This window comes from Pelobates fuscus, chromosome 11 (assembly GCF_036172605.1).
Source record: "Pelobates fuscus isolate aPelFus1 chromosome 11, aPelFus1.pri, whole genome shotgun sequence".
Lineage (NCBI taxonomy): Eukaryota > Metazoa > Chordata > Amphibia > Anura > Pelobatidae > Pelobates > Pelobates fuscus.
Window position 1 is genome coordinate 133,312,032 of NC_086327.1, and position 20,867 is coordinate 133,332,898.

The window sequence follows — 20,867 nt, forward strand, 5'->3', positions numbered from 1 at the left end:
CACTTTTACAGTTGATCTTCTTTGAGATTCATTTTAGGTGCAGGACATTCATTATAAATACAATGTAGACAGATCACTGATAAGTAACAGAGCGATAGCGCGCACCGCACTTTTGCCATTCAGTATCTTTATACTAAGGCACATTGGAAAACAGACATGAGGTGCAGTGACGTTGCTTGTCTTAGCATTTAGGGGCCATATCTCACATTTTAGCCAATCAGATTGTCACCTGCAATTTTTTATTTTTTTATGGTAGAGTGATAAGGAATGTTTTCAATCACTCTACCCGCCACAACCACTGCAGCTTAACGAACAGTTTACTACCGTAGGACACTGTGGAAGCAGTCCCTCTTTTATTTTTATTTTTTGGAGACAGACCTTATTTTTATGTGGCACCTACAACCCACAGCCTACTTTTGTGAGCTTGGGACGTTACATGAAGAATAATCACCTTCTTTATTGTGTATTCGAAATATTTGTGTGAGAGAATAAGATTTAACTGAGCAGAATCATCATTAACCTTAATCTGACACATTGTGTTGTGGTTATGGTGTTTGGAATGTCCCTTTAAATATTATATTTTTCATTAACAATGAAGGTGCAAATTTTCATTAACCACAGACTACAACAAGCATCATCCTGCAAAGACAAGCTATGTTCACAGTAAAATATGTGTGATGGCTACTAAATTACAAAGTTTAATTAAAAAAAATAGCCACGACTTAAAAAAAAAGAAATAAAAGAATGCAGATCTGGGGGGGAAAACAAACGTTCCTAATCTTTCCTATTTTGGTTGAAGTTTTGCACATTGATTGTCCACTGTTTCGATAATAGGTCCCTCAGTGAATGCTCAAAGACACTCATTATGATTGGATTACCTCCAATACCTGCACCATTCCATAATTTAGTGCCAACACAATAAATATTGACACTTATTATTACATGTTCATTACGTGTGACAGAGAGCAAACGGATAGCTGATCAAATTGCTAAAATGTAATAATTCTTGTTATGCAAACTATAGATTACACAAACATCCAGTATTTCCATCGAAAAATATTTCAACTTCTCGGTAAACCCAATCTTATGTATAATAAACTCTTATCTGGTACTCCTAGCGTTAAGCACTGGCTGGGATGATTCACCACCAGTGGGGGAGAGAAGACAATTAATATTTAATGCAGTTCCTCATTTAAATGCCACAGACTGAATTGCGCATTGATGGATGGACAATACGTTTTTGACTCAACTAATGCATTACTGTTCTTCTTTGTATGTCTACAGGAGACATAACAGAGGAAGAATCCTGTCTCCTAATTTACAGTGTGTTCTAAGGTAACGTGTAGCAGGTGGAGAGTAATGGAATGTTTGTCCACAAAGCTCACGCTTACTGCACTCAGCATAACACGTAGTTTGTCTGCATTCAGCCTATTTCATGCATGTAGCTATCCATGCATAAAATGAGTCAAATAAGAAAAAAGGACGCAGTCACATTACTGGTTCTGGTTCAAGTGACTGGTTCTTTAAATATTACCCTTAACTTCTTAATGGAAGGGGAGGGGGAAATAAACTATACATTAGCAAGAGAATGCATCCTCCCATAAACCTTTGTCATTTTTTAAATTATATTTTCAGTAGCACAAAACTAAACCTTCCATTTGGAAAAGGATAAAGAAGCAAACCCCTGGAATATACACAGCAGACTATTCTCTGCGCAAATTGTCCCCCTTTCTCCCCAGATAGATATGGGAATGTGATAGCTTTAATGTCGCACATATACCCCAAAGCTCTGTGAGAGCCAGCACTTCTCAAAGGAAGTAACACATTTTTCGAAATAGCATTTTCAGACCAAATCAACTGCCTGCTGCTCTATATAAACAATTTACTAAGCAGAATAGTTTATTGTCATGTTTACATGGTAACTAAGCATTTTGTTATTTTGCTGTAAGTGGGAGAAGAGGATTTAAGCTCCATAGCAGTACAACTCACAGCAATGTACAGTGTGTGTGAGTGTATCACAGAGCTCTACAGCACTACAACTCACAGGGAGTGTGTCACAGAGCTCTACAGCAATACAACTCACAGTGAGTGTATCATAGAGCTCTACAGCAATACAACTCACAGTGAGTGTATCACAGAGCTCTAGAGCAATACAACTCACAGTAATGTACAGTTTGTGAGTATCACAGAGCTCTAGAGCAATACAACTCACAGTAATGTACAGTTTGTGAGTATCACAGAGCTCTACAGCAATACAACTCACAGCAATGTACAGTGTGTGTGAGTGTATCACAGAGCTCCACAGCAATACAACTCATAGTAATGTACAGTGTGTGAGTGTATCACAGAGCTCCAAAACAATAAAACTCAACGCAATGTGTCTTTAAAATGTAATAACGTATTTGGAATTGGATTTGTAACCATGAAATACTTATTCAAAATAACTTTTTTCCCCTCAGATGTTAAATAGGTTGCAGAAGATTATCACTAAAACTTTACAAAATAATTCTGGTCCCACGTAAAACCATACAATTCTACTCTCTTTGAGCATTTGAAATGTCAGGCAGAGTGCTAGCGAGGTGAGCAATAACTCATTCTGGTCAGCTCACCGTCCGGTAACGGAAGAGTTCGAATAATGGAACTTGGGTTAAGGCATCCTTTGGTCTGTGTGATAACGAAATAATGCAGAGTTTAATTTAATTCCCTATGAAATTGCAAAAGCATTAAGAATACCAAGCTCGGTACCTGTGCCAGTGTGACGTACTGGGGGAAGTAGGGCGGTCATGCCTTTTGGCACTGGTATAAAAAAGCTAACGCACGCTATTCATAATATAACTGTACATCCTTCTAATAAAAAAAAAAAGTTTCTTATAAAATATATACACTTATACTTTTTTTTTCTCTGTAAAAATACAATCTGGGAATGCTCAGCACTGTGTACACAATGTAAATATGATCATATGGGGTGTGGCTCAGCAAAACGTAAATTCAAATATAAAATAAGAAAAGTGTATGTCCACACGGAGGTCGTTCTCAGCATGGGTGAGGACTCTGATTGGTCCTGAGAGAAATTCCTCACGTCTTCCAAACGCTGCAGGAATATGGCCAAAAAGTATCTGAATCACCTTGTCTGTCCCACACGCTACAGTTTCTCCATTCTGGTGTAAAATATCCTTTGAAACCCAGTTTGCAGAGGAGAGTTCAGACAATGGTTTGAAACTGTAATGTTGTTTTTTTTTTAACAAAATAGCCAAGGGCTTTAAAGACTCCTCCTGCTTCCTGCGCCCATTCTGACGGTTGAAACTGCTGACGTAAAACGGGGAGGCATGAAACAAAGAACAGGAAAACTGCGCTAATTAATAAAAATATAGGAAATACTGGCACAACATTTGGAACTAATATGGCTTTTAAAATAAGCAAGTTGCTCGCGATCCTGTTCCATGTATAAAGTGGGCGAGACAAGACCTGGACTATTCCCTGACGACACAGCAGAGTAACCGTTTTTTCCTAAGTCTCGCCCAGGTCGGCTGCCCGCCTTCACGGTTTTTGTATGCTTGTCCCAGAATCCTTTGCATCTGCCTTAATGGCTGTGAAAAAGGCGCAGTTAAAGGCGCTTGGGTCTATGGTTTTTCAGTTTTTAAGCGACAAACATCTTCCTACTCGTCCGTATCTGGCTTAACGTCGAGCATGGCGTGAAGCTCTTCGGGCACATACCCCAGCAGGCTTTGCAAATCACAAACAAAACGGTAGACATATCGTTTTCCTGCCGTTTTATGTATGATGTTCTTGTCGTAGTAATAGCGCAGCCCACGACTCAGCTTCTCGTAGTTCATTTTAGGCTTGTTTTTTCTCTTTCCCCAGCGCCTTGCAACCTGTTAAAACAAGAAAACAAATGAATCTTTACTTGTTTGGTTTTTTTACATCCAAAGCAGTAAACGTGGGTCCTGTCACCTAAAAAGTATAGCGATAATTCACAATTAACATACGTTTGTTTTTTTGTTTTTATTTGTTAAATATTTCTTAGTACTGTTTACAATACTTGTCAAATGCTGACGTAGTATACAATAAATAATAAGTGCTGAGCCTTCTACGGCACACATCAGACTAGCATTTCTTGAAGAAATTCTATTTCTGCGTATTAAATACAAAGTGTGCAGTCACTGTACAGCCACTCAGAAACAAGTTAAAACATGGTTTTTATCAGAACAATTTAAAGTAATTGAAAACATGATGCATCTCTTAAAATGGTTATACTAATCCATGGAATTTGCATATTGCCAAATTTGACCAATTTTATTGTATTTTAGAATTAATATCCCACTGGGTGGAAATGAATTGTCCCTGTACGTACCTCATCAGGGTCTGACAGTTTAAACTCCCAGCCATCTCCCGTCCAACTGATAAAAGACTGACACGATTTGTCTGTTAACAATTCGAGAAGGAACTGCCAGAGCTGAATGGGTCCAGTTCCTGCAAGGAAAGGAAATAGTTAATATTTTATAAGTTGTGCTATTTACAGTTAAAGGAAGACCGTTACTTTATTGTAAACTTTATCACACTGGTTCCCCGTGAGTTATTTAATATAAAAGTGAATGCGCACTGATAAAGGTCACAGGAAATACTACTTCTATGAAAATATACCCTGAATATACATTACTGTGTGTGCCACAGTAATAAGTGTATTGTGCATAAGTGCATAGATATCTCCCATTTAGAAAGCACCATGGCCAAGCGACATTCGCCTTTAAAACGTCCTTTAAACGCGTCATGGCGCTATGTACAGTGTGGCAATGCATTCTTCATGTCCGCATGCTCTGCAAAGTCCAGCAATAGCTTACAAAAGCGAGCTTCTGTCTTCTACAGTAACCCTATGACCCATGCCCTTAATTGGGTTCAAAGACTAAACCCAGTCAATGAGACTCACATGCTACTGTCATGTACAATGGGGTCTCTGTGTGTGGACGGCCAGTCATGGCGGCCACAGCAGGAGGCTTATTAAGTCTGTCACATGTCAGGAATGTGGTAGCTTCACTGGAAAAAAATCTCTCTTCATTCAGGCCCTTGGAGTAAGGGAGGGGGTCAAGGGAACCCTGCAACTAAAAATATCGACACAAAGAGACAGCACCCTGTTCTGTCCCTGGAGGTCTGTCTATTCCCTTTTTTAGGACAAGGTCTGGTCTCTCGCAAAATAATGAACTTTTTATATTTTTCCATCAATTGTTAATGCAGTGTTCGGCGCTGACCTCGGACTGGTAATGTCCTGCGTGAAAATCATATTCAAGACGGCAAACAAATGAGGAACAGACAAGACTACAGTCAGAGAACGGAGGGCATCCCCCTATAGAACGATTCTTGAGTCTTGCAATAAATATATCACTTGCCATTAAACCCAGTGAAGCCGAGAGACTTTGTGAACCATGCGCACTTTTTGCTTTATTTATCATCCCACAACTATGACCGCATTGACAGCAGGGCATAGGGACAAGAAAATTCCCAGGAAAAAAACAAAATTCTCCGTCTAAAAAGGAACATAGTTTTCTTGATATCTATTAAACCGTTCATCACCCCAACATGTCCACCCCCACTGCTCTACATTTAGCCTATGAAAATCCCACCATTCTCTTTAAATGGCCAGAGACATACTATGAACAGGCAGTACAGTATGTCATTATAAAACATGACGGCAGCCTGATTGTGACAATTAAGGGGGATCTGTTACATTTCAGATACAACAGATCCTACATACAACACAATGGTATTATTGAATACAGCACGTAAAATAGATATTACTGCATTTGTGAGACTTTATTTTTTTTTTTTTTTTTTTTTATATATTTCCATTAACCAAATATTTCTGACATTACAGCCTCTTCCAAGAAATGTGGAAATTTGACTTCAATGCGAACTCTGTTCTATTCATGGAAGTTTGGTAAAACAGGGAATTCCTCACCAATACGTTTGCAATGATGAGCAATATGTGTTTCACTACGCAGAGGATGATGGGAATGGTTAATTTACACAGGACGCCATGTCTCTGTCAGAGGAATGCGATGCGTGAGAACGTGAATGGACAGTAATTCCCTGCGTTGGCCAATAAGGATGATGCCTGCACCATGTTTGGGGTCTGGAGAAATCTTTACGTCTCCGTTGTATACATATTTGTGGCTTAGCACTACACGAAACTCTGTAGTGTGTCTGCATTAGACCTGTTTAGGAAAAAAGGATTTACCCGCGAGGGCTGCTTCCATATGGAGAACCCTATTAGCTGAGATAGAAAGGGTTATTCACAAAACTGTCAGCTTTTATGGAACTGAGATCCAATGTAATCATCATTAGGCTAGTAATCCTGCCTTAGCCATCACTCACATCACAAGAATAAAAGGAATTTATAGAACTATAGTTAGGCCATTAACCTCAATCTATGGGCCCGATCCTGGTCTAAACCAAACGTTTCCTTAGATAGTGTAAGCACACGTCTAGTAGCTATCCAGATCACCAAACACCACAACTCAGATCACCTGAAAACTGGCGCATTTTTCTTGTGTTCCCTGTTTTATACCTGACATTAGGAGGGTACACTAATTATTGGTCTATGGGCACACTGATGCTAGTGGAGGTAAAATGCATACATCCCAGGTTTCCCTATGTAGGAAGGACAGTCCCTTTCTGGGTCCTAATATCTCTGTCCCTCTTTTTTCTCCTAATGCCTCTCTTTTCCAGGAGCTCCAAATTGTTGGTGTGTCTGAGTGTATAACAGAGCTCCACAGCAATAATACTCCCAGTAATGTATCTGAGTGTATAACAGAGCTCCACAGCAATAATACTCCCAGTAATGTGTCTGAATGTATAACGGAGCTCCATAGCAATAATACTCCCAGTAATGTGACTGAGTGTATAACAGAGCTCCACAGCAATAATACTCCCAGTAATGTGTCTGAGTGTATAACAGAGCTCCACAGCAATAATACTCCTAGTAATGTGTCTGAGTGTATAACAGAGCTCCACAGCAATAATACTCCCAGTAATGTGTCTGAATGTATAACGGAGCTCCATAGCAATAATACTCCCAGTAATGTGTCTGAGTGTATAACAGAGCTCCACAGCAATAATACTCCCAGTAATGGGTCTGAATGTATAACAGAGCTCCGCAGCAATAATACTCCATATAATGTGTCTGAGTGTATAAAAGCGCTCCGCAGCAATAATACTCCCAGTAATGTGTCTGAGTGTATAACAGAGCTCCCCACCAATAATACTCCCAGTAATGTGTCTGAGTGTATAACAGAGCTCCACAGTAACAATACTCCTAGTAATGGGTCTGAGTGTATAACAGAGCTCCACAGCAATAATACTCCCAGTAATGTGTCTGAATGTATAACGGAGCCCTACAGCAATAATACTCCCAGTGATGGCCCTGAATGTATAACAGAGCTCCACAGCAATAATACTCCCAGTGATGTGTCTGAGTGTATAACAGAGCCCCACAGCAATAATACTCACAGTAATGTGTCTGAGTGTATAACAGAGCTCCACAGCAATAATACTCCCAGTAATGTGTCTGAGTGTATAACAGAGCTCCACAGCAATAATACTCCCAGTAATGTGTCTGAGTGTATAACAGAGCTCCACAGTAATAATACTCCCAGTAATGTGTCTGAGTGTATAACAGAGTTCCACAGCAATAATACTCCCAGTAATGTGTCTGAGTGTATAACAGAGCTCCACAGCAATAATACTCCCAGTAATGTGTCTGTGTATAACAGGGCTCCACAGCAATAATACTCCCAGTAATGTGTCTGAGTGAATAACAGAGCTCCACAGCAATAATACTCCCAGTAATGTGTCTTTAAACTACAATAAATGTGCTTAGAAATCAGTCTGTGTAAATAAGATATTTTCAATCCACCATCGTGTTATGCAGAAGCTAGTATCATACTTTGTCCGTGGGATCAGTCCACACATGGATAACAAATGAATTAAATAATAAATGAATGCGTAATAAAGTATCAGGGAATGCATGGAGTTAGGAGTTAAATTCTGCATTGTAAACATGTTAATAAAAGTGTATTTTACAAACACAGTTAATTGTCGATACTGTCACAGCATTAAGATATCATCTGAGACACACAGAAGGTGTGAAAGGGAGTGCAGCCGGAAATCCAAGCACAGTTTGTGAAGTTATCAGACCCAAGATCATGACCCAATTTAACAAACTGCAAGCAGTGAAAGAGAAAGATAATTCGGTTATGTGCTTGGTGAGTAGGTGTTGAGGGCATTTACTGAACAACAAACAGAGACACAAAGGAAACCAGTCTGCACCCCTCCACTGCCATTTGGGAATTTTAAAATGAGGTTCTCAAGATCACTGAAATACAATTCTTGCCACTTGCCATCTACCACAATAAGTTGAATCAGCTGTCTCTTTTTGTATTGTAGTATTGACAGAGGAGAACCGTACCTGTGTAACCGGCGAGCGCAGCGGCCGGGATTACTGGTTTGTCTTTGTTCAGCTCAGCCCTGTCTCTGACGTAGTCCTTGAAAGTGCCTTTGGGTTTATGGCTGGGCAATGCCGGTGGATAATCCTCAGAGTCGAAGCTGTCATAGGATGGGACACGCTGTAGGCTGTTGTATGACGACTGGCTGCCCCAAGATTGTGTGAGACGATCACAGCTGTCATGGCTCTCAATACTTTCAAACGACTCTTGCCCACCGAGTTTGCCTATCCAGTGAAAACAGTCAGAGTGAGTGTACCTGGATACATTACGGTGTACATGCAATACAATAAATGTTGTATTCAGCTCCCAGACTAAATGTTCACAGTATGACGGACATACAAGACCATCAGACTACAAACTTGCATTGATACCTACACATTGTAAGGTGGGCAGCCATGTAAAGCCCAGGGGGTAACTGGTATAAATATCACAATTCATCCTCATTGAAAAAAACACATACTGTACCTACTTAATTCATAAAAAAAATAAAAGGTGTTGATCTCTGTTTCTCTAATTTGTAAATGTTTTTGCAAATATAGGTCGTTAAATGCAGGAACCGTCTGACAATCAAAGAGCTGACACCATGATATTAACCTAAATAACTAACATTTCCCCAAACCTAGAATCTCTGAGCGCAAAATGGGTGACCTACATTTCTTGGAAATTGGCAAACGTTATAACTATTTTCTTTGTAACAGTTAACGCTCTGAGCAAGGCTCACATTGCACCCTTCTCTGCTGCCTCCTCAGGTCAAATAATAAGAAATATATTCTGCTTTGCACAATGAGACTAACCTTTTGCACAGAAATCAGTGCCTATACACATAAATGGTGGAGTATTTAAATCAGGTAAATGTGAGAATTTCTTCACCCTAGGATAGACCTAATATCATAGGAAGCATGATCTATCCACTGCCTTGATCTAAGCAATGATGCTGACAAACGACACATAGAAACACAATTTAAAGGAACGTGGTGATTGCATTACAGCCGCCGTATTAACCTGAAATACATGTGCCATTGGGTAAGGTTTGTATACAATGGTGAGTTATTGACTGTCCAGGAGTGTTTCTGTACACAATGTGTCTGTTTACTGCTCTAATCTCTCCTATTGTGCTGCCTATTCAAGTATTATCTGGTGTAGAGAGTGCAAACATTGCTCTTGATTAACTCGCAGGCAAACAGACCAGAAAATACTATTTAAAAAAGAAATCAACACTTCACTTTAAGATACATGGCTTTTAAATGGACAAACAATACAGCAGGACCCCGGTTTGAGAACAGACATTCCACTATGAATGCTGGGAACCGCTGCGTCTGCTCTCACACAGTTTACTGACCCCACAGAAGGTTTACACAGTAAAAAAGAGTTTAACCCCTTAAGGACACATGACATGTGTGACATGTCATGATTCCCTTTTATTCCAGAATTTTGGTCCTTAAGGGGTTAAGCATGAGTGGGATAGGCATAAGGCTATCCTAACTATAAGATAATGCCAGGGACTAATGAAAGTATTTAGAAAACTGGGCAGACTAGATGGGCCAAATGGTTCTTATCTGCCGAATGGTTCTTATCTGCCGTCACATTCTATAGAAAGCAAGATTTCAGAGCAAAGTTAAAAACAAGATAAAAATCTCTGCACAGCAGCAAATTACTAACCCTGGAAAGAACACGATGCACCGAACACAAAGAAACAAACAAACACGGCCTAACTATTCGAATGACAATATCGCACAATGTGTATATTTTACTATGTACCGTTTAAATGAATAATTATTGATAAAATATATTGACCTGACATTGCTGGAGGGCAATTCAAAATCCTATCTAAATGCCCAAAGCTGCTAAAGAAATAGATTAAAGACCACACTGTTTAGTGACTGTATTTCAAAATAAATTCCCTGTGTGAATGATTGCCCCCCTCCAGTCCAGTTTAACGGATTCCAGCCACCAGACACCTTGGGCTAATCACAGTGTGTTATACAGCATGGTGCAGTCTGCCTGCCTTTGATGTGGATCGCAACTCTACTCCTGACCTGAGGCAAGTCAATTTATCTCCCCACGCTTTATAAAATCCCTCTGGAACAATGGCTGCCTATGTTTGCACACAGTCTGAATAAGTGTCCCTCTTACTATAAGCTGAACTTTCCTTAGTATTAAAGTGCCAGCGATACCTTGATTTTAATGACTCTTATAAGAAATACAAGACTAATCGTACTGTGCGATGCAAGCACAGGAAATGGGAGAGAAATTAAATCGATACAAAGAAATTCAGGGGGATTTGTGCGATGCAAGCACAGGAAATGGGAGAGAAATTAAATCGATACAAAGAAATTCAGGGGGATTTGTGATGTTCCTTTGAGGGCACACTAGCCTAGTGCATAGAATTAAGATTTTTTTTAGCACTGATACGATTTCTGTTTTATTGTCTGAACTTCTTACAGATAAACATTACATTTTATTTAAGATAATAGAGTAGCTCGACCTCCTCTTGTTTAGTACAGAGTGAGCGATGAAATAACATTAAAGCATGCATGTCAGTCAGATGGCAATACACAGACAATTAAACATATTTATATACATACCTCTGCTGATACGTCCTACGCACATGTTGTCAGGAGATACAACCTCCTGCTTGATGGTAAAATACTCGCCCTGTAGCGAATCAGGCTGAAGAGGGTCACGCAAGAGAGAAGAAGAATACTCTGTCTCATATTTCAAAGACAAGAGTTCTTCTGAGCTGATGGGATGCAGAGTTTGATATGACTCAGTGATGAAGCTGGGTTCGGAGAATTCGGAGGGGGGCACACATTGAGCATGTTCAATGCCGTAACCTGAAACAGAGAGGCACATCAGACGCACCTTAAAAAACACTTCACAATGTAAACTGTCATCACAGGGAATTGTCAGGATCTCAAAAGTGAATTCTAAATTTAAAGTGTTAGTCCAAGCACCATAACTGCTTCAGTGATTTGTGATGCTGCAAATACAGAGATTAACCCCTTCGCTGTCAGAAGTGTAACTCCGCCTCAGACCGAGCCATTGAGGTGACAACAGCCACCCAACTCCGGCTGGCGTCAATTCTGTCAAATCCAACTTCAAACTAGGACCGCCAAGGCAAGGACCATCAGAGCCCAGTGGAGACCCAGGTAAACAATTGCTTAACCTTTTGCCCCATTACCAGGGAACCGGCCAGGATAATCCTGGCATCATAACCACAACAGAAATTCAATAAACGATCCGTAGCACACTACGGTAAGGTGTCATGTTTATCACACCAAAAAATGTGAAAAGGCAACGTTTCGTTACAAATGTTTCTTTGTCAAGTCATCAATGGAGAGCCGTGAACCATGATCCTATTCCACAACCACCCTAGCGGACTTTAATGGTTATGATGCTTGGAGTAACCCTTTAAGGTCAAAACAGCGGAACCGGAAATATTCTCCGAGTCAGTTATGCTTTCAGCTCAGCTACTCTGGCCTTAAATTTGAAGTTCACTCTCAATTCTCACTTTAATAAATATCCCTGTATGTCTTACAACATTATCTTACTCACTATCTCCCAAGTACGGGGCCCAAGAAAATGATTTCCAAAAATAAGTGAACAATTCTTACAGAGGATGGGAACGTGTGTGTTGCAAAATTATCCCAATATAATTGGCCAATAGGAAACGACATTATTTCACGACAGCTTCAAAGAAACCACAAAGTGACTCTGATCATATAGAAAGATACAGCAATCAAGGCTTGGAAAAAAGAGACACATTCAATGAGATTAACGGACACCAAATCACATGACAAAAGAATGCAAGGAAATACAATCATAATTTATTTTCTATAGAAATGAACCCTCGCAGCAAGTACTGAGCACAATGTTACATTCGTGTTACTCGCTAGACTACCGTCACACAACGCACTTTGCAAACATGGTATCCGGCCTATTGTGGCAAATAGTAGTATATAAAGAAATGGGTCACTCTAGGGTTTATTCAATAAACTGGATATTGTAGAGAATTGAAATCCAAACAGTTCCAGCCCCAGCCTGATATTAAACTTTCAGATTTAACATTTCTACAACTGAGCATTTAGTGAGTAAACCCCAGGGACTCAGAGGAATAATTAGTGCGAGAATATTCATAAATGCAAACAATATTAATTTCATGGCAGTAATCCCCAAACATCCCTCATAATGTCAAAGCGTGAATCTGCGTTTTGAAGAATCCGTTCCACGTTACTGTACCCAGCAGGATTAAATGTTAACATGCTCCGTTAACTGGCATGGTTCCATTTCTAGACAAATTGCCCACGATGACGCCCACTGACTGGCTGACAGTTTTCTTTGCAGTGGCGCAATAGCTGGCACTCTCACAGCGATGACTAGTGGCATTGTCCGCAGTACAGACTGTGTCACTGTGGTTTTACACACCAGCTCACGTCGCTCTCTTCCACATGAGAAAGCGGATTGTGCCGCAGCCATCGCAGACTCATAAACAGATTCATTTGCTTTTTTTCCATCTCTAACAAATTTTTTAAGTTTGTTATTTGAAAGAAGATATGATATGTTTCTACCACTGTATTAATTACAGGGGCGCAAACCTCCCATAACTACAACTCCCAGAACCTTAAACCCACAGAATTCGGGGAGCTTGTTGGAAATTGCAAATTTCTCTGGGCAAAAAGTGATAGAATTTCAACTTGTGCAAAGTGGGAGGATGTTTGGACTAAACATATAAAAACAAACACAGCAAGTCTGCGGGCTTTCACATGTTTCTAACGATGACCGCAAACAAGATGACACATTTTAACTCATTGATCTCTCTGTAATACTTACTGATAAAGTAGTCTGAGGTATATCGGGGTTCGGGGTACACTGGGGGCAGCTCACTTGTTTGATATGATTTTGAGTCTTCTGTGGAGAATTGAGGGGCACAGGGTGGCAACAGAAGAGCAGACAGAGAGAGAAATAAAAATAAAAAAATTAATTAAAATATTGTGTATTTACAGAAGCAAACATGCAGGTTTTACTCATAACGCGTATACTCTAATTAATGGTTAAGCTCACGCAAGGTAACAATGCAGATTCATTTTACATGGTACTCCGCAATTCCTGGATTCAGACTTAACACTGAGTTTGAGGGATTTTGCGCTTTTCTGAGACATCTGGATTTTCCAGCAGAATATCGTGAGATGAAGCATTATAGTGTTAAATGGCAATTTGTGGCTCCTCTTACACAAGAACAAATTTCTTCTAACAAGCGTCTGTATAAATGGTCCTGGCATGGTGTGATTGTGGTATCGTTGCCAATGCTTGGACAAGAGATACAAAACGTAGGAGTTTGCAGAAAAACAAAATATCAAGTGCGGAATAACAGATCTCACGCCTTGGAGAAGGGATACAGGCAGCCGAGCAGTTCTCAGCACTTCTAACCTCATATTAAATGTGAAAACAGCCGATCGTGGGGCCAATTTCCATTGCTAGAAAACAGGCCTAGTTTTATTTTAATCTTGCACGCAGTTGGCGCAGCAGGTGGACCTATACATGTGCGTGCTTACTGCACATAACATATAAAAAGTGCAACTGGCTACAGTAACCACCAAGGTTGTAGACATGCTTTTAACAGCATAGCCCTTGGAAGTCAACATTGTGGAGCAAATTGCTAAAAGTGGAGCAGTCACCATGGAAACCAATGAAATGTTCCTGCTGATTGAGACAAATGTAGAACGTTTCCCTGGAATTGTTATTATACACCGCCCTCATTATATATTACGGATGAAGACTGTTACTCTACCTTTTTGCAGGATCTCTAAGTGCTCCCATAAGATGTCCCCAACAAAATCTGGGGCGAGTTCAAGGAAGCACTCCTTGCCAAGGGCACACAATGCGGCTCCGTTCATTCGAAACTTCTGGAAGTCCACTCCTTTCAAAGTAAATTCATTAACAGCCCAAGACACCCAGTCTCTTACATTGGCATCTGTCCACTCCCGGGGGTCTGCGTGGGAGAACAACAAGAGGGGTACATATTAAAAGGAGGGGAGCACAAGGAGGGTGCTGTACACTTAAAAGAGGAGTGTGTTTAACTGATTCCATGATAGGCTAGGGTTAATCAGCAGTCAGTACGCTCCTGTGAATATATGTCATTAGAAATCTTTATTTAAAAGCTTGTTAAAAAAAAAACATTTAGAATTTTACAATGTCAAAAACATACCTGGTAGGAATCAGCACCGTCTATTCGGCATTTATGTGAAATATATGATTATATTGGATAAAACAATCGTTCATGAACAAATTCCTCACCTATGGGTATTCCCAGACGCTGCTGTTCTTTGGCAAATCCACTAAAGGTGGCTCGTAACGCCTGTGACATCATCTCCTTACTGCTTGGCGTTAGAAGGGGAACGTCCGCACATTCCATATCTGAAATAAAAGAGCATGGTCAGTTCCGCGGGGGAGGGGCTTGTGGCAGGGGAATAAATATGACTGCATCACAAATTAGCCTGTTTTACACATAATTCAGGAAAGTCAGGACCCAAATATCTGTCCCATGTCTTTCAGTGGGGTTAATTATAGCCAGACGGTTAGCTCTGTGTAGGGCATATGACATAAAATGTGTTTGGGGTCTATTTTCTTATAAAATTGCAATGGCTCTGTGTATATTTGAAAAGACCCGTATAATTCATTATCACAGAATTCAGTGAGCAGCCAGCTATCACATACTGTAACCCGTAAATAAGCAAATACAACGTGACTTTATTAAAGCGAGGGAGAGTCACTGGCCCATTAACAACTTAAATAGCCGCCACTGCCATTTGCCTCTTAAAATGAAATATTCCGATTTATTAAAAGGCGCCTACAGGAATCCAGGTCCTGTATCTGCCGTTCGTATTCACTGAACAAACATTTTATAGTCAGGGAGCTAGAGAAAGGTATGAAGTGATATCAGGAAATCAATAAATGAAATCCAGCTTCACGATTGCCGTCATGCATAGTAATGGTGACACATTTTAGGGAAATCATTCCCCTCCTGCTGTCTTAGAACAGTCAGACAGTGTCGCTGGTCACAGACCTGGAACAATAGGAGATATATTAGAACTGGTAACACAGAGAGACCTCTTCACCTCTCCTTCTGACCTGAGTGGCCAAAGGGCCCATGACACACAGAGGTCAGATGCATAGACCGGCCACTGTCTCTTATCAGCAAAGTGTCCCATTCATCATTCTCCACACAGTTCGAAAACAGCAGCCAACACCGATAAGTGCCGGCCAGCCCTTAGAGTATTGCCCTCACTATATTCTGTACAGATGTTCCCGCAGTCCGGGTACAGGCCTTGTTTTTCATTCCAAGCATTGTGACAGTTCATACCAGGCCTGTGTGTACGGTGGCCAGCCCGGCTAGTAGTAACACGCCAGATATTAACTCCATATCGTCAGTGACAGTATCACCATGAGAGAGATTTTCTCCCAAGATTGCACAGCTTTCAACATTCCAGGCCAGACACATACAGTCCGGCGCTCACTGCAGAATAGCGTTAAAATTAAACGGAGACTCGAGGCACGGCTTCTTAGAATAACAAAGAAAGCAAACTCCGTCCAGGAACATTGCGCTGTGTCATGTGAGACTCGGAGACTGGAGCCAAATCCACAACACGAACGCGCATAGAGAGCATGACAAATCCAGATTCACCTCGAGGAATAGGAGTTTGCCAAATCTAGAGCAATACATTCACACGCTATGCTATAGCATGTCAAATCGCCCCAGGATGGGATCCACTGAGAGACCCCTGATCCTGGGACAGCATAATGGCTCCCGAGGACTGAGCCGGGCTGGAAACACTGCAAAGAGGCTCCAAAATGGACCATAAAGTCAGAGTAACTGCCATGGAAATCAATAGAATGTTACCTCTGACTCTACATCATACACAAATACATGCACATGGTGTACAGTATACTCTGTATACACAGATAATCACAATAAACAATACATTGTTAAATGGATGCAGCTTCAAGACTGGTACGATCAGGCTGGAGGAAATATACAACATTTCCGAAACTTTAAACAAGAAAAGCAAACCCACAAACATTTATACACCATCTAAAACAACATCCAAGACAGAGCATTAAAAAGCAAAATGTTAATGTAATCCCCTGGGGACTGTGCAAACCTCCTTCTGTATGGAAAAACAGCAGTTCTAGAAATAAGAGATCCCTCGTGTGAAAAGGTTTCCCAAACATACTCAAAATAGCTGTCGGTGCTGGATCTTTTAAAAAAATATTCAGTCTGGCCTTAATCAATTAGGGCGTCACAGGGGGGGTACAAAGGGGGCCACTCACTCCAGGGCCCACTCTACGTTAGTTTCGCCACTGTTCAGCAGCTTCTGCGTACACAAGCTCCGCCCCCGGTCTCTGACCGAGACACACACTGACAGACATACAGTGACAGGCACACACACACACACACACACACATTTTCTCACACTCACAAATTGCTATTTAAATCCACCTAGCCTCCCTACCTTTGGGAGAGCTGAGTGGATCTTTACCTGGCATCCAGTGTGTCTCCTCTCAATCTTCCGGAGTGACGTCATGTCACGAAACAGCGCGTAAGGGAGCAGAGAGGAACTGCAGGAATGTTACTGCTCCCTCGCACGCCGCCTCCATGCTCCCCGCGGCGCCCGGCTTTAATGTTTCCTGCGCAGCTTAGCAAAGGGCTGACATATGCCAGGCGCCAGGGCGAAATGTCTAGTCACCATGGCAACCTGGAGCCTAGAATTTGTCGAGCTTTGTGTATGTATGTATACACATACACACACACACACACACACACAGACGCATATATACACGTTTAATAACTGCCCCTGTACTTTTGTCTCTGGCCCCTTATGTGCCTCTTCCCCCTAAGTATGAATCCTGGAGACGCTACTGTCAAAGCAGAGGCTGTCTCTCCAAGTTTCACAGTATACAGCCCACTGCAGCATTCCACCCTAAACAGTTCAGGCTTTTTGAGAAATCTTCGCACTCAAGGCATGATTAGGACAAACTGGAGAATGATCAGGTAAAGACATCTGAGAAAGACTTTAGAAACATCACTTATACTAAGAAGTATTGTTTCCCAAACTGATACATATTTCTCGTGGTCTAAGCAGTAAGTGATGTTTTTTGTTGTTTGTTAAAATAGCTAGCCCATTGCTTTTTGTACGCGTTGGGTTTCCTGCGCGGTGGATGGGGGGGGTGGGGGGGAAGGCCTTGAAGGAACATATTTGTAATCTAAGATAAAAAGAACTACCTCTGGCCAGTCACACTTGGTATGTGTGTTCTGATGCTGTATACTGAGCACTTGGTGTTTAGAACTGTGTGATCACACAGAGGGTACCTGTCATTTAATGCACACCAGGATCATGACAAAGCAGAGGTTACAGGACTAATCAGAAACATTATATTTACATCATTGGCGTCATAAAAGGAGCAACATCAACACGGGGGGGGGGGCACACGGCTAACATAGGGGAGAACGAGAGACATTGTTTCATTTCTCCTCATTTCTGTATGCTCTCTCTATGCTGACTGCGGGTGCATTTCTGTAAATTTAAATACGGTCTGACATCACAAGACATTTCACCTCCGATCTCTCTCATAAACAGAAAACTGAGAGCAGGAGACTCCTAAGGACACTTGCTGGGAGTTGTGCAATATCTGGGCTAGTGAATGTTACTGGGATAATGTGCTCTGACTCTCCAGGCTTCCAATTACTCAGGAATGGCTGGGGGTGGGGGGACATTTAACCCTACAAGGTGCTGGACATGAAGCCCTAAAAGGGTTACTTTTGCACATTATTTATTCTTATTAGGTGATTACACAGTTCTTCACCATTTAGAGTAATTGTAACATCATAAAACCTGCTCAGTTCTGGGTGAAATCCTGTTAATGCAATGTAATTATTATCAACACCCATCACTCTGTGCCAGCTTTAGATGACATTGGAATTTAATTAACAGCCAGAGGGATGGAGATTTAAACTTCTGCTTTCATTTACTTATTTATTAGGTATACCTCCTAATTGTCCCTATTTTAGGCCCAAATCCCTCTGGCCCTCGTTTCTATCCTTATGTCTAGGAGCTCTATATTGTTGGTGTGTGTGAGTGTATAACAGAGCTCCACAGTAATAATACTCCCAGTAATGTGTCTGATTGTATAACAGAGCTCGACAGCAATAATACTCCCAGTAATGTGTCTGAGTGTATAACAGAGCCCCACAGCAATAATACTCCCAGTAATGTGTCTGAGTGTATAACAGAGCCCCACAGCAATAATACTCCCAGTAATGTGTCTGAGTGTGTAACAGAGCTCCACAGCAATAACACTCCCAGTAATGTGTCTGAGTGTGAAACAGAGCTCCACAGCAATAATACTCACAGTAATGTGTCTGAGTGTGTAACAGAGCTCCACAGCAATAACACTCCCAGTAATGTGTCTGAGTGTATAACAGAGCTCCACAGCAATAATACTCCCAGTAATGTGTCTGAGTGTATAACAGAGCTCCACAGCAATAATACTCCCAGTAATGTGCCTGCGTGTATAACAGAGCTCGACAGCAATAATACTCCCAGTAATGTGTCTGAGTGTATAACAGAGCCCCACAGCAATAATACTCCCAGTAATGTGTCTGAGTGTATAACAGAGCCCCACAGCAATAATACTCCCAGTAATGTGTCCGAGTGTATAACAGAGCCCCACAGCAGTAATACTCCCAGTAATGTGTCTGAGTGTATAACAGAGCTCCACAGTAATAATACTGCCAGTAATGTGTCTGAGTGTATAACAGAGCTCCACAGTAATAATACTCCCAGTAATGTGTCTGTGTATAACAGAGCTCCACAGTAATAATACTCCCAGTAATGTGTCTGAGTGTATAACAGAGCCCCACAGCAATAATACTCCCAGTAATGTGTCCGAGTGTATAACAGAGCTCCACAGCAATAATACTCCCAGTAATGTGTCTGAGTATATAACAGAGCTCCACAGTAATAATAATGCCAGTAATGTGTCTGAGTGTATAACAGAGCTCCACAGTAATAATAATGCCAGTAATGTGTCTGAGTGTATAACAGAGCTCCACAGCAATAATACTCCCAGTAATGTGCCTGCGTGTATAACAGAGCTCGACAGCAATAATACTCCCAGTAATGTGTCTGAGTGTATAACAGAGCCCCACAGCAATAATACTCCCAGTAATGTGTCTGAGTGTATAACAGAGCCCCACAGCAATAATACTCCCAGTAATGTGTCCGAGTGTATAACAGAGCCCCACAGCAGTAATACTCCCAGTAATGTGTCTGAGTGTATAACAGAGCTCCACAGTAATAATACTGCCAGTAATGTGTCTGAGTGTATAACAGAGCTCCACAGTAATAATACTCCCAGTAATGTGTCTGTGTATAACAGAGCTCCACAGTAATAATACTCCCAGTAATGTGTCTGAGTGTATAACAGAGCCCCACAGCAATAATACTCCCAGTAATGTGTCCGAGTGTATAACAGAGCTCCACAGCAATAATACTCCCAGTAATGTGTCTGAGTATATAACAGAGCTCCACAGTAATAATAATGCCAGTAATGTGTCTGAGTGTATAACAGAGCTCCACAGTAATAATAATGCCAGTAATGTGTCTGAGTGTATAACAGAGCTCCACAGTAATAATACTCCCAGTAATGTGTCTGTGTATAACAGAGCTCCACAGTAATAATACTCCCAGTAATGTGTCTGAGTGTATAACAGAGTTCCACAGCAATAATACTCCTAGTAATGTGTCTGAGTGTATAACAGAGCTCCACAGTAATAATACTCCCAGTAATGTGTCTTTAAACTACAATAAATGTGTTTAGAAATCAGTCTGTGTAAATAAGATACATTGTTCCTGTTTTAAATTACATTTTCAGTTACGTAAATGTTTATCATTAGATCATGTAGTCACCTTAAATGTCCTGAAATAGCCCCGCCCCTGGACACACCTCCAGCCATACCCTATCTTAGAAACCAATTACTTTTGACTGGGATCCGTAGAGTGAGATTATTAACCATTTCAATACCATTGCTCTGTGAATCATGGTCTAGACGGTCACCGTGTTGGTTTCAAACAGGAATGATCTGTAGCAATGGCTGGATTTATCAATCATATCATCAATCCATCATAATGATCAGCTTTCTGTGCCAAACTAGTGAGTGACCTAGGTACGAACTCCGACCCGCGTCCCTCATTAAAACCATAGCCATCAGTAGCATCACAGCTAAGGTGTTCAGGGAATATCGTACAGCGCTACGGAATTTGTTGGTGCTTTATAAATAATAATCATATTAATAAGGAACTAAACCCAAAAGAA

At 41.0% G+C, this 20,867-nt stretch overlaps 1 protein-coding gene across 2 annotated transcripts in view; it reads right to left on the reverse strand.

Moving 5' to 3' along the window:
- Positions 1 to 735: 735 nt before the first annotated feature.
- Positions 736 to 20,867, reverse strand: part of ETS1 (ETS proto-oncogene 1, transcription factor) — a 38,770-nt gene continuing 18,638 nt past the window's right edge. Inside the window, exons 2-8 of one of the 2 annotated variants that reach the window (XM_063436737.1) lie at positions 14,790 to 14,909; positions 14,284 to 14,484; positions 13,326 to 13,400; positions 11,081 to 11,329; positions 8,459 to 8,719; positions 4,352 to 4,470; positions 736 to 3,872 (exon numbers count right to left, since the gene is read on the reverse strand). In XM_063436737.1, coding sequence (XP_063292807.1) covers positions 3,657 to 3,872; positions 4,352 to 4,470; positions 8,459 to 8,719; positions 11,081 to 11,329; positions 13,326 to 13,400; positions 14,284 to 14,484; positions 14,790 to 14,909 — 1,241 coding nt within the window. In that variant the 3' untranslated portion in view covers positions 736 to 3,656. Of the gene's footprint in view, positions 3,873 to 4,351; positions 4,471 to 8,458; positions 8,720 to 11,080; positions 11,330 to 13,325; positions 13,404 to 14,283; positions 14,485 to 14,789; positions 14,910 to 20,867 lie in introns of both variants that reach the window. The other variant, XM_063436736.1, reaches the window with a different exon arrangement.